General features: G+C 43.2%; 1 protein-coding gene across 12 annotated transcripts in view; it reads left to right on the forward strand.

Annotated features, from left to right (window-relative positions):
- Positions 1–12040, forward strand: part of CUX1 (cut like homeobox 1) — a 247482-nt gene extending 235442 nt beyond the window's left edge. For 8 of the 12 annotated variants that reach the window (XM_068909275.1, XM_068909276.1, XM_068909285.1 and 5 more), the window contains 3 exons: positions 69–257; positions 5030–5294; positions 10693–12034. In XM_068909275.1, coding sequence (XP_068765376.1) covers positions 69–257; positions 5030–5294; positions 10693–11410 — 1172 coding nt within the window. In that variant the 3' untranslated portion in view covers positions 11411–12034. Of the gene's footprint in view, positions 1–68; positions 258–5029; positions 5295–10692 lie in introns of all 12 variants that reach the window. The other 4 variants (XM_068909277.1, XM_068909279.1, XM_068909283.1 and 1 more) reach the window with 1 other exon arrangement.
- The last annotated feature ends 1385 nt before the right edge of the window (positions 12041–13425 follow it).

A 13425-nucleotide genomic window follows, 5' to 3' on the forward strand; every position in this document is an offset into this window, starting at 1 on the left:
CTGCTTTTTTTTTTGTTAGTCTCGTCTCTTAACTGAATGATTACATGTGATTTTCAATTTCGTATTAGGTCAGCGTTTGTTTGGGGAGACAATCCTAGGGCTAACACAAGGCTCTGTCTCAGACCTTCTGGCGCGCCCTAAGCCCTGGCACAAGCTGAGTTTGAAGGGACGGGAACCCTTTGTCCGCATGCAGCTGTGGCTCAATGATCCCAACAACGTGGAGAAGTTGATGGATATGAAACGAATGGAGAAAAAAGGTAACCTGGAGCAGACTGCGGACTCGTGTTTTTCATAGTTCAAAAATGACCGTATCTTTTTAAAAATACTGTATAAATAGTATATTGGCAGCATTGGTCCGGTGTTACGAAGGCTACGCAAAAGGGCTTTGTGACAGCTTTTTCATAGCCCGATTTGATGCTAGCTTCAGGAGATACATCTCAAAAAAACCCCAAACCCTGAGTATTCACCAGCTGTCAGGAAATCATGGCTAGACTCTCCTATAGATTAATTACTGAGGCCCTGGTGTATCACTGATAACTTGCCTTACCAAATGAGAAATGTGAGTTTGGGAGCTGGCTTTGGGTTATTAGTTAATAGTGTTGCAGCTGGTCACAGATGTTGGGCTGGAGTTGCTGTGCACCGATTCCTGAGAGAGCTTCTTGCCATCCAGCACTGACAGTCACTAGGAGGAAGGGAAAATGCAGCCTTCATAAAAGGGTATTTGAGAATCATCATTTGCTTAATTTAATTTGTAGCCTTTATAGGGTTGGGGGAAGGTAACTGTGCTAAGAGAGGCTAGCCTGAAGAGGTTAGGTCACGAGTGTTATTATTGGGTATCTTACTAGGGAGTGTGTCCTGAGAATTTTAGCCTACTCTCTATATTTAAAATTCCTCCCTAAAAAACAGAGGTTATTCAGAGCCCTGTTTTAATATGTTCATGTGATTCTACAACAGAGAGACTCGTAGGCTGTCATTATCAGCAGTTAACTAATTAATGATATATACATCTCTCAAGAGCTATCCCTTAATGGTATTAGTACAGATAGTATTAATTGTGTGCGCTGAAAGCACTGCTGTTGACGGATGTCCTGAAAGCATTAACACATTTGATCAAGAATTTTGTGATTATATTAAAAACTGTAGTTAGATTGCTTCTGGGGAAAATGGCAGTCTTACACGCTTTCAAGAAATTCAGATCCTTGTTGTAGTAACTGTGTGCAGTACAGTGCAGTGCAGGATCTTATTGCAAATTGCGTGCGAGCTTCCACTGGGAGCAAAATCCACTTGGGTTTCTCACTTACAACTGTAAACCAAAGGGAGCCATGATGGTTTTTGCCGTGTTAGAAATACAGCAGAAATAAAATTGTCAACCAGCTGGATTTTTATAGCCTCTAAGAGAATATCTGCCATAATGTAGGAAAATAAAATAAAAATAATTTAAAAGTAGTACTGACAATATCCTTTCAAAACTATTTTCTAAACTGGATTCTTATCAAATACAGTGCAATACATATGCTGTATAGATGGCACCTGAATAGAGATAAGGCTATAAATCATTTGAGACTGTACTGAGCTCCTGAACTGTGTAAGTGCAGTCCTCACAGCAGAGCACTCTAAAGTGAATTCAGCCCTGTATTTTCTGCAGAATCCTTTCATGCAGGTAAGGATTCTGTGATGTAACCTTTTAAATTGCTCTAGAGCCACATTAAGAATTTAACTTTCCCTTCAGCTAATGTCAGTTGCAGAACAATGCAACTGTATCTGTTACTAGTGAAACATTATTACCAATTACTTCTCTGCCACATTTTATTAAGGGAGTAAATTGATAATTATGATAAAGGTGAGCTGCATATATCTTTTTTTGCTCTTCCTCCAGTCTAAAGTTTATGTTATAAATGTTCATTTTAAAAGGTTCTGAAAATCTGCAATATACATTAGGTAACCTCTTTGGAGGGAGATGGGGGTTCATACTCACCGGGCTGAGACATTTTGCCCCACCTTTCCTGCCCTGGAAGACTTCATTCCTGTTTCTTACAACCTCCCACGGCGTGTGCTGCTGGTAACATCACACTCCTCGCTGAACAGTACTGAAGCCTGCTGTCAGGAGAAAATTTAATTCCCTTTATTTCCCCATTATTTCACTTTTTAATAATCTTGTTCAATACTGCATAAGACAAAAATTATATTAAAAGGGGCTCTGTTTTACCTCAGTGGGCAGCCGCTAGTTCTGCAATAGCATCTGCATCATCTGTAGCTGAACACATGCTGGGGAGTCTTTCCAGAGGGACGTGGCGATACTGGGTCTGCAGCAGCAAGAAAAGAAAAGTAGTAAAACTCAGGGGATAGAGCTGGCCTTGACAAGTTGATCTCAGATCCAGACCTTTCCCCAGATTGCATTTGCTTTTTTTTTCCTTAGGTCTCCTGGGAGGTGGAGACCAATCACGGACCCCCCCCCAAAAAAAAAAGCTCCAAGAATCAAGTATGTTTGCAACTTGGATTCTTGTCTGAGCCTCTCTGTCACTGAAAATGTGCTGAATGATCTCCTTATGTTGTCTACGTTCAGCACATATGTTTAAAATCAGAATTAAAAAGGAAAAGCTTTTATGAACGTCATCCAAAGTTTCCGGAGAACGCAATTAAAGCATAAAGCCTAGGTACAGGTTTAGCACATTGATAAGTGCCAGAATTATGCCTTTGGCCCAATGGAAGTTTGTTCTGGTAGTATATTATCATCCAGAAAAATAATTGGTTATGGCGTAACAGCGGGCATCTTCTTTATTTCTAGGTTAGGGAGACATTTACACTTATTTAATTTGTTCCAGTCACATGCAAGAGACCCAAAGAAGGCATTGCACCTTTTGCAGTGTGAGGTTACAAAAGCAGAGGGAGGCCTCAGACATGAGATTTTTCCTGAGCTATCACCTAGGGCAGGGCTCCACGCTCTGCTTTTGGGTGCTTGGCCTGAGCTGCTTGTATGAGTCTAAAGACGGGAGCTCCGTGCTGCCAGAAATGCCATCCTTTGGCAGACAGAGAAAACAGAAATTCTGAGCATCCTGATGCATGGGTGTCTGGTGTTAGCTCCGCCACCTGACCGCATTCCAGAAACTCCGGCTTGAGATAGCCTAAACACCTTTTCCGTCTTCCATGTGACGTTCTGTTTTGTCTCATGTCCTCTTCTACATTGCTGTGCGTTGCTGAAGTGATAGATGTCATCTTTCAGCCCTGGTGGTTGTGTTATCGAAGGAGACAAGAGTACTGTGCGTATAGACGGAATGTCAGTGCAAGTTTGAAATAACACCTAGGAGCCTTTGATATTAAAGAGCTCATATAAATTTAAGATGATATTGCTAGATTGATTAATTCCATGGTTGAAGGCTGTAACAGTTCCTAGAGTGCTGCAAAAATAGGGCCGATAGGTCACCTTGAAATAATATGTTTACCAGTAATCACTTTGCAGTCCTACATCTTGTGGAACAACTTAAATAGATAATTTTTAATAGAATCTATTAAAAAATATGTAGAACAGCTTCCCTTTTTATAGTTATTTCAAACACGTGCAGGACTGTATCGTGGCAGAGTGATGGATCATGAGCAACTTGCGTTCTGTTCCGTATCAGTGATCTTACACAGTAGGCAATCCACAGGTAATCTGTCATATTCAAGAAAAACAAAATGAGGGCCGTGCAGATACCCCCAAAGGTTACAGAGGGTGTTCAAAATTCACTTCAGTGATAGTATGACGCAGCGCAAAGGTCCCACTGGACGGAGAGGATGCGATGATGAAACCCACTGGAGACAGCAGACCTAGACAGTCCCGTAGGGAGCTCTGCCAGGGGGAGTTGGCTCGTGTGAGAAGGGCTCTCAGCGTTTTAGTTAGTTTACTGGCATTGAATTGTTATTCTCTGTGCACCCTCAGCCTAACGGCAGAGCTGTGGGGAGAGAAAAAAATGTATGAAGGATTCGGTTGCTGGCGCTTGCGAGGTGCTCCACATTGCTCTCTGGCTCCGATCGGAGCTCCTGGCTGCCGGAGATTTAGTGCCTGCTTGATTGATGTCAGGCTGCTGTAATCTGGAACATAATAGGCGAGGTTATCAAATTGCAGCTCTTGAATACCTAAACTCTTAAATATCTAGAAGGTATTTAACAGGCCATTAAATATTTTATTGACAAGATTCGTCTGTATTTGCCGTTGGCAGCCCCCTCATTAGCCATGCTGGTGCCTGCTACTGCCAGGTGTGGTAAATCCCACCTCCCGTGGCCCAGCAGGAATCAGTCAAGTCAGCGACACCATTTGCTGGGACTCTTTTCTCCCGGAATTTGCCAGGATGATTCAGGCCGCGGCGGGGAGGAGAGTCAGCGGCGGTGTCGCAGGCTGCTGCCGCCAGCCCGCCGCGCGACGTCGGGGCGGCGGGGGCTTTCTTAAAAGACTGTGCGTTTTCAGGAGAGCCTTGCGGAGGGGAGGAAGATGCTGTGGGCTGTTTTTCTTTCATAACCTGTCAGCGCTACAGCAAAGAAAAAGCAGCGACCGCCCGCCGGGTTACTCGGGCGGCCGGTGGGATCGCGCGGGCTCCGAGCGCCATCGTGTGTCGGCCGCGGTCGCGGCTCCCTTCCGCCACCACAGCCGCGTTGTCAAGTCAGAGGGAGACCTTAAGTCTTTAGCAACCAAAACCATTTAAGTAGGAATGAAGTGTAAGTGGCCTAATCAGGTGCCTGTGTGGAAGCGCGCTCCTCGTGAATTTGAAGTGAGTTGTGTCAACTGAACCCTGTTATTCATGTCCCATATTCTTTGAAAAAAACAGAAAACTGACAGGTTTGCAGTCAATTTACTGTCTTTCCTTTCCCTTCTTTCTTCTTTTGCTGTCTCTCGTCTCCATCCTGCATTTGCTTTCCTCTCATCTCTGCTTACGCCTGTTCCCTCCGAATAGCCCACCCGCACGTTTACAGCCTGTCATCTTGGCGTTTGTTCCGTATTCATCGATTGTTTGTATTCGCATTCGGTTGGGGCTGATGTGCCGCGCTTCTCTTGCAGCCTACATGAAGCGGCGGCACAGCTCCGTGAGCGACAGTCAGTCCTGTGAGTCCTCGTCGGCTGGCATAGACTACAGCCAGGGAGCCAGCCCGCAGCCGCAGCACCAGCTGAAGAAACCCCGCGTCGTGCTGGCCCCGGAGGAGAAGGAAGCTCTGAAACGAGCCTACCAGCAAAAGCCATACCCATCACCAAAAACCATTGAGGAACTCGCCACGCAGCTCAACTTGAAAACCAGCACCGTGATCAACTGGTTCCACAATTACAGGTACAGGTCGCTCCCGAGCTCCGCCGGGAGCCCTACTCATGAAGCGTTTGTTTTATTTGCTTTGGCAGGGGGCTGCGCTCCTTCAGCAGGCTCTATCTGCTTCAGCCGCCGTTGCGCAGTTGTACAAAATGAACCGTTTGGCCAGCAGGGAGGTTTTAACTAACAGTAATGCTATAGACTAATTTTAAGTCGTCCCTGAGGAATAGAAGTATTCACATATTGATGTAAGTGGTGCTTTGGAGCAGCAAGTCTTGCTTTTGGTGTGGGCCTAAGACTAAAAATTGATCTGAAAGTCCACTGTCATGTTAAATATTTATCATTCCCGTTGCAGTAAGCAACACTGGTCTTTTTTACATGCATATGCACGCACGTATGTGTAAAATATGTTATGCCTGGGCCACTTGGTGGCCTTGGGCCAGTGAGCTCTGAAAACAGGGAAAACCATATGCTGTATCTCTGAGAAGTTCTGCACAGTCACAGGGGGCAGAGAACTGATAACCCTGAAGTCACATGTGGATAGAGATTTATTTAATTATCATGATTAAACCATTGAGTCATACTGAAATGAAATAAGATTTTGATCTGTTTAGTTCCTTTCTGGTATTAGAAGGAAGCTTCCCAACAACTGCACAGCTGAAGTAGGTTTTGGCATAAAGACACCAATAAAAATAAACAATGGTGGAATGGCATGTAAGAATTAGAAAATAACATATTTTTGACTCTGCTTGGGATTGGATGTCTTAATTAGTTCAGTAGACTTTTCTCCAAGAGATCTCTGCTAGTGTATATTGAACAGGTACAGTTAAGATACCAGATTTAAAACCATTGTGCTCCTTCACTTGGCGCCAGTAATGTTCCTAATTACCATAACGATTGATTGTTAAACTTGTTTGTTTTTGGAAAGCTGCTAACATTAAAAGGGTATTTCCACTTTAGCCCTTCTCAACTTTTAACAGGGAAGTTACTGAAGCAGAAGAGGCACAGACTAAGGAGGTGTCTCAGAACTATTACGTACAATAGCAAAATAACGTGTTAAACAATGGAAAACTTTTAAATTATAACCAATGCAGTATATTTACACTGGTTTTCACTGACTTGAATTTGCTACCAAAGCAGTCTCTTTCATTGTTTAGAGTTCTCCAAATACAGACCTCTCTTGCAGTTCCCACTTACAGGCAATTATACACAAGTTGGAGGAGTGCCTATAAAAATACGTTCCCTTCGGCCTGACAGCAGAATGTGCTGTTCTCACTTACGCAGCCGAAAGAGGGAACACTGGTGGCATGTGTCATCTTCCTCATTACCGTGCCATCCCCTGTTTAGGCGTGCTATGAGAAAGCGTGGCAAGTCATGATTGATCAGCGTGTTTAGCCACACCAAGCTATACACTAATGTAGACTAGCTGCTGACAGTTGTATACAAAATAGAAAATGTATAAACAAGGTGCTATAAGCTGGTGGGCAGCACAGGCCTGGTAGCACTAAGTGATCTGGGCCTGCTCCCAGATGCGCTGCTGAGTCTGCAGGATCTCCAAGAGCTGTTTCCAGCTTGTTGGAGCCCGGAGCAGCTCTGAGTCGTTGCCATCACTGAAAAATCAAACAATGTGACTGTTCTTTTCTGCAGTGCATGAAGTTTCATAACTTTCATGCCTGAATTATGCTTAAATTCTTAGCAGGACATCGCTAGAGAGGTACAAGTTTCATGTACTGTTAGGGGAACAGGGTCTGACCCAGTGTTCCCGTAGCCCGGTATACCATCTCTGATGGTCGTCCCTGGCAGATGCCGAAGGAACGGTCTGTTCTGTGTTGCTTTAGGGCATTCGGTGATGCTTTTGTCGATATGCCTTTTTAGCTTCCAGATGTCTTTGGCTTAGGGCTTTTCTGAGCCAGATGTTGTATCCATATTGTGTTCAGTAATCCATGATGGACTTCCCTTCCTTGAATTTTTCTAACTGCTTGTTGACTCCATTTATATTTTTGACCTCCACAACATCCTGTGACAAGGAGGTCCCAGCTCAGCAATGTGCTTTGTCAAATAGTGCTTTCCTTTGCTGTTGGAAACCTGCTGGGTGATGATTTCATTGGGTGTTCTTCAGTTCATATATTATAAGACATGAACTGTCTTTCCCCTGTTCATCTTCTCCAGGCCACACTTAATTTTATTTCTCGCTGTTATATTCGCCCTCAGCCATTTCTCCTCAAAGCTGAAGAGTCTTCATACAGGAGCAGTTCCCCATCTCGGAGCTATTTATTCTTCAATATAATTTTTTCTTCAAAGTAACTTCCCATGAGATAGGGTGCAGGTTTGGAAAAGTTTGTCTTCCTACATATAGGCAATCTTAAAACATCAGAGAGAGATTATATCTTGGAAAGAGCCCAGTTTCAAAAGAAAATCCCTTGTGGCCTTTATTTCAAGTATGTAGTAGTTTGTTGCCATGCTATCTGCTTTCTTAGTACAGAGCCAGTACATTTCGAAACACTTCTTTCTCCTTCCTCCCTCTTCTCCGCCCCTAAAATTGTGCTGTTTCTTTGGATGCTATCTCTTGGGAATCCTGTTGCAGTGATGCTTTTCCTTTGGGATTCAGCCTCAACCTCACTTTCCAAAGGTGGTTGCTACATTAGAATCCACCTTTTTACCCACCATATGCGAAGCGTGCACTAGCATTTATTTGACAAAGCAAAAGAAACTTTAAAAAATCCTCAGCTGGAGAAGAAATAATTCACTTGGGAATATAAATAGGCATCAAGGATTTTGCAGTGTCTGCAAACTTGGCCCAGTCTTTTGCTTTGCATCTACACTGATTGCAGAGTTCTGGGAACATAAAAATAAGAATGTACATTAAATTGCACTTCTTTGCATGAGTAAAGCACTCAGAGAATCCATCAGAGTTTGAGGCTCTGTTGTCTGTACAAAAGAGCAGGAGAAGGGAATTGTTATCCCACATCAGATGCGGAAACTCTACACAGAGACTTGGTAAGCTCATAGAGATATCACTGTAGTGGCACTGGGAATTAAACCCGGCTTTCTGGAATTACAATCCAGTGCTCTTGTACCCTAAACTTCATTGCTCTTATTCTGGACTTATTTTTCAGTGAACTGTAGCATTCTACTTGTTTAGATGTGTTGCTGGAGTTGTGTAAAGGCTTGAACAGTGAACTCCAACATATACCCCTGGGGAGATCTGATATTTTGAGTTCTGCTGCTGAGTGCCTTCAGGACGTGTTGATGCAGTGGTCAACATCTTCCTCCGAGAGGCGCGCTCCCTTGAATTCCCTAACCACTGTCACCAAGTCTTCTTTGCTCTGGGGATTTAGTTGCTACATGAATCAGGAGACAGATTAGATTCCAGGAGCAATACATTCAGTGTGAAGTCCAGGGATTTCCACTGGCATCAAACCTGTTTTCTGTAGAGCTGTGGTCAGATATTCGATAAGCTGGAATTGCAGTATTTTTAAAAGCCATTCAGGCACGAAACTCCTACCTGTTTCCTCCCCTGACTTGGGGAATGTTGCAGAAGCAGTGTGTTCTGGATCAATGTCCATGCAGGGAGATTATGGGCATAAATAGAGCCTGATAATCGATGCTGCAGTATGCGTGCTATTTATGTTAATAGAAAATTAATGTTAGCACCTGTGGTCTTCTGTTAGATGAATAATATTCTCCCAGGGAAAAGCACAGACCCCCTAAATCCTTCGAAAGTGCAGAGTCAGCAATTACTGCTGAACTACTCTGTTACATTTGAAGTAAGTCAATAATATCATTAGCTCCAAATACAGTATTCTGGTGGTGTTCTGCTTTTATCCTGCAGTTTTCCATCACGTGCTAGCTTTTGCAGCAACTCCAGGGGAAAATGAAAATTCCTTGTAGGCACTGACTGGTGTTAGGACAGCGTTTCATTTGCAATTTGGAAGACCCTGAACAGTTCTCCCTTGTTAAAACCAATAGTGTTTTCTTTGTTCTCAAAGATACACTTTTGCTAAACTCTTCCTGCGTCTGTAGTGTCTTTCCTGACCATAGGTTATTGAAGCTCCATCTTGGTCGCAAATTAGGATCTGTGCAGTGGTCCTAAATGGTCCTACAGGCAGAGCGGTAGAGAGAAGTGGTTGACGCAGACCCTAAGATTTTTTTCAAGAACTATTCGAGTATGCTTGTTAGGACTGTGGAAACTGCTAAGCAGAGAAGGAAGGGGGAGGAAAGACCCAAGTTAAATGACATAGGCAGTATGTTGTTTGGGGATTATTACATGCTTCGTGTAATAGGAAGCACAAGGTGGAACACGGGGCAATTTTAACCACACGTGAAGTGCATTAATTCCCTTGCAATGCACTGGTTGCCATGTCACTATTAATGTTCTGAAATCGATTTTTTAAATAAGAAAATAAGGCAGAAGTCAGACTAGCTCACAGACTGACAAGCTGTCAAAAGGCTGCGCTTCCCTAGAGCAGATTCAGAATGATAGACTTTGTTCTCATTGCAGTTTCTTTGTGGTGGATTTTTTCCTTCCAGATTTTTTCCCTGTATGTTTTTTGTCTAGACAAACCATGGCTCCTTTTCAGCAGAAATCTGCATTCCTGCTTGTATTTACAAGCTGTTTTCCTGTGGATACTAAAATTGTGTTCACGTTTTAAAATCATCCCTTCTGTGGTACAGTATATTCTAAAGTTTGACGTTCCTGACGTCGACGTTTCAGGGCGAGTGGGAGACTGCAGAGCCTTTTCATCTCTCTCCCTTAAACCATCTCGAGGGCTGTTGACATTCAGCATAGAAGTATACATGTTACTTAAAATTTTAAAGTGTGAAAAAGGAAAAATGATTTCTCCTTGCTTTCCATTAGTTGTTTTAGTACAATTTAGTTATCTGGGTAAAGGTTATATATTTGCTTTATTTCCTAGTGTCAGCAGTGGTTATTAGGATGGACAGTCATAGGAAGTCAGATTGACAATAAATATGCAAAGTACTGGTTGAATTCAGATGGATCAATCTCAAAATTAAGCGTTGCCGTATAATGAATATTTGCCTGAGTTATTAAAGGTGGTATTCTGCTCAAAATCCCAGAAACAGCCAACCTTCCTCCATGCTGCACTGTGGAAGAGTTCCTACGTTCATCTGGATTTTGCAGGCTGGGTTCTTTCTAGCACAAGAGGCTTAAAAGCACGTGTGTGGGGCTTGGGAAAATGAAATTAAGGGCATCTTGACGATGCCTCTTTAGCCAGTCCTTTGAATTTGAGTGTGTGAACACTTCCGCTGCCCCGGTTTGGCACATCCATCCCGTAGCCAAGGAAAGCTGGCATAGTATGAAAGGTCGTTTTTTAATTTTCCTTGTCAGTACTGCGGTGACAGCCTATATCATGTCGAGTGACCAGCAGCAGACTTACCCTTCCTTTCCTGTGTCTCGTAGATCTCGCATCCGTCGAGAGCTGTTCATTGAAGAAATCCAAGCGGGAAGTCAGAGCCAGGCTGGGGCGAGCGATTCTCCTTCGGCTCGAAGCAACAGGGCGGCGCACAGCTCGGAGGGGGACAGCTGTGACGGCGTGGACGCCGAAGGCCCACCTGAAGGGAAGCCGAGCGGCCCGGAGGCGGATGAGTACAGCAATGCAACCACAAAGTCTCAGGGAGGGCCAGCAGAGTCGGCTTTCGAAGCGGGGGAAGAGGCACTGCAAGGCGCCAGGTCTTCAGAGAAGAGCGAGTCATTCCACTTGGGAATGGAGAGCCTGGAGGATACTGATGACGAGGGCAGGCTCAAAGCGCCGCGGCAAAGCTCTCCACCAGGATCTCAGCGTTCAGGAGAAAGTCTGGAGACACTGCCAAACTCTGCCACGGAAGGGGATGCCTCTACCTCAGCTGCCTCCACCTCAGTCCTTACAGGGGAGAGCTCCTACAAGCCGAAAGAAAGTTCGGAGAAAATTCCCAGTGTGCCAAGTACGAGCTCGACGTTGGCCGCAGGCTCGCAGAAAGCCAACTCGATTCAGAGTTTGTTCAGCTTCTCGGAGGCGGCGAGCTCCAAGAACACGCGAGACAACTCCTTGAGGAAAAAGAAAGCCGCAAACTTGAACAACATAATCCACCGCTTGGAGAAGGCCGCTAGTCGAGAAGAGGCCGTCGAGTGGGAGTTTTGAGATTAAACTCACCCAACTCTAGAGAGCTGGGCAAGTTAAACTGGACCTCTACTGGTTTTATTGTGTTGCGCACTTACCGCCCTGCGGGCCACAGGGCAAAAACGCCATAGGCCAAGGTGCATATAGAAAACAAAAAAAAAGGAGCGTTAAGCCCAATTTATGTTTGTGTTTTCGAGGAAGAAAACTGAAATGTGTAGTCAAGCTTTTTTGTACCCTGAAGTGTTTTTATTATTGCCCTAAGTGATTTCCACAGTTTCTGGAATAACTCATACAGCTTTGCCTTGTGCCCTCCTCTTTGGTGTGGGCTTTAAAAAAACAAAAACGTAAAAAAAAAAAAAATCGAACCCACATATTAAAAGGGGGCTTTTTATCTGCCATCTAATGGCTACAGAGCGATAATACACTATTATCTTCTTAAACCAGGAAAAAAGGGGAGATTTTTCAAAAAAAAAAAGAAAAAAAAAAGAAAGTTTTTTGTAGCTGTTCAGTTGCCACTAAGAGATTGCACAGTCAACCGACTCTAAACACACTAGTTTGGATTCCTACATATTTTCAAGAAAAGAAAAGAATCTTGTTGTTTGAAACTTTGAATTAAAAAGAAAAAAAACACATTTACTCCACATATTTTTTAACAAAACAAAAAAAAAAGTCACATCAGGAAAATATCTTAATTTGTGGTAGCTGACTTAGTGTTTTCTTGTAAGTGAAATAGAATATTGACACGTAGTGCACATTGTTTCATAGCTTTAACTGATTCTGGTCTTTTGCAGATCAGAATTTGTTTAATACACTCCATTTTAGGCCAAATCAGGACAAAAAAAAAAATCTGAATCTAGGTATTTTATAATCTGCTTTTTAACCTCTAACCACAGAGCACGCTGATCAGACCTCATATCTGGGAGGTTTGGGAGACAACTTAGAACCGCCTGTACTTGATCATTTCTCTCGGTTTGTCGGTGTACAGAATTTTCTCTCGTTAAAGACAGATAGCTCAAAAAAACGTTGGCCAGTAACATTTCAGCCTGCTACTTCGGGGACATAGTCTGTAACCCGAAGTGTCGAACTTAACCTGGAGTCAATTAAAGTATAGTTTATGTGTACGCTTGCTGTCACACACCACTAAGAGGAGACTGGAGCTGCCGCAGATAGAGAATTTTTCCTGCTGTGGGTGGCCATTTACTGACTCTCTTCCCACCACAAGCACTGATTTTAAATATGTTTTAGTTGTGGGAAGCTCATTTTTGTGTGGAAAAAGAGTACGTGGCCGTGACCAGCCGGGCTCTTACCAAGACGTTACGTAGCCCAAACTCCAAACCAAAACGTTCGCGCTCTCGAGTCCCGGTCTCGACTATACTGCCCTGCAGAAATCCAGCCTTTTCCCATTATTTTATGCACAAGTTAGGGCTGATCAAAGTACAAATCAAATTCTAACTTGTCTCTAACTCCTCCTGTTGTCTATATGTATATGCGTGAGCATAGAGGTGCGTGGAAGGATGTGTGTGCGTGAGTGTGTGCGTGCAATTTTATACGTCTGTGTATTTTCTTACGTACTTGTGCACACATAGAGTGCATTACTGCCACCTTTTTTCAATAAGCTGTTTTATCAGTTATGGCTTCTACAAGTTTGCTAATTTAGACTCCTTTATTGCCATATCTTTAAAACTAACAATAGATGATTTCGGAATATATATATATATATAAATATATATATATATAATTTTTTTTTGCTTATTTATAGGTGCTGTATTTTATTATCTGATTGTTAGGAAGGGATGAAAGGGGGCAAATATTCTTTAGAGGGATAGACTGCCGGCAGTATTGGGTATAATTTACAAGATGTAGTTGTCATACTGTATATTATTGATTGAAGACTTTTTGACCGTATTGTGTATCATTGAACTTTTGTCTTAGGTCAGCATCTTTTTGATGACACTTTAATGGTGCATTCATTACTTCTTAAGTTTAATTAATATTACTTTTCTGATTTTGGGGGAGGGAGGGTTGGGGAGAGGCGT

Source organism: Struthio camelus, chromosome 16 (genome assembly GCF_040807025.1).
Source record: "Struthio camelus isolate bStrCam1 chromosome 16, bStrCam1.hap1, whole genome shotgun sequence".
Taxonomy (NCBI): domain Eukaryota; kingdom Metazoa; phylum Chordata; class Aves; order Struthioniformes; family Struthionidae; genus Struthio; species Struthio camelus.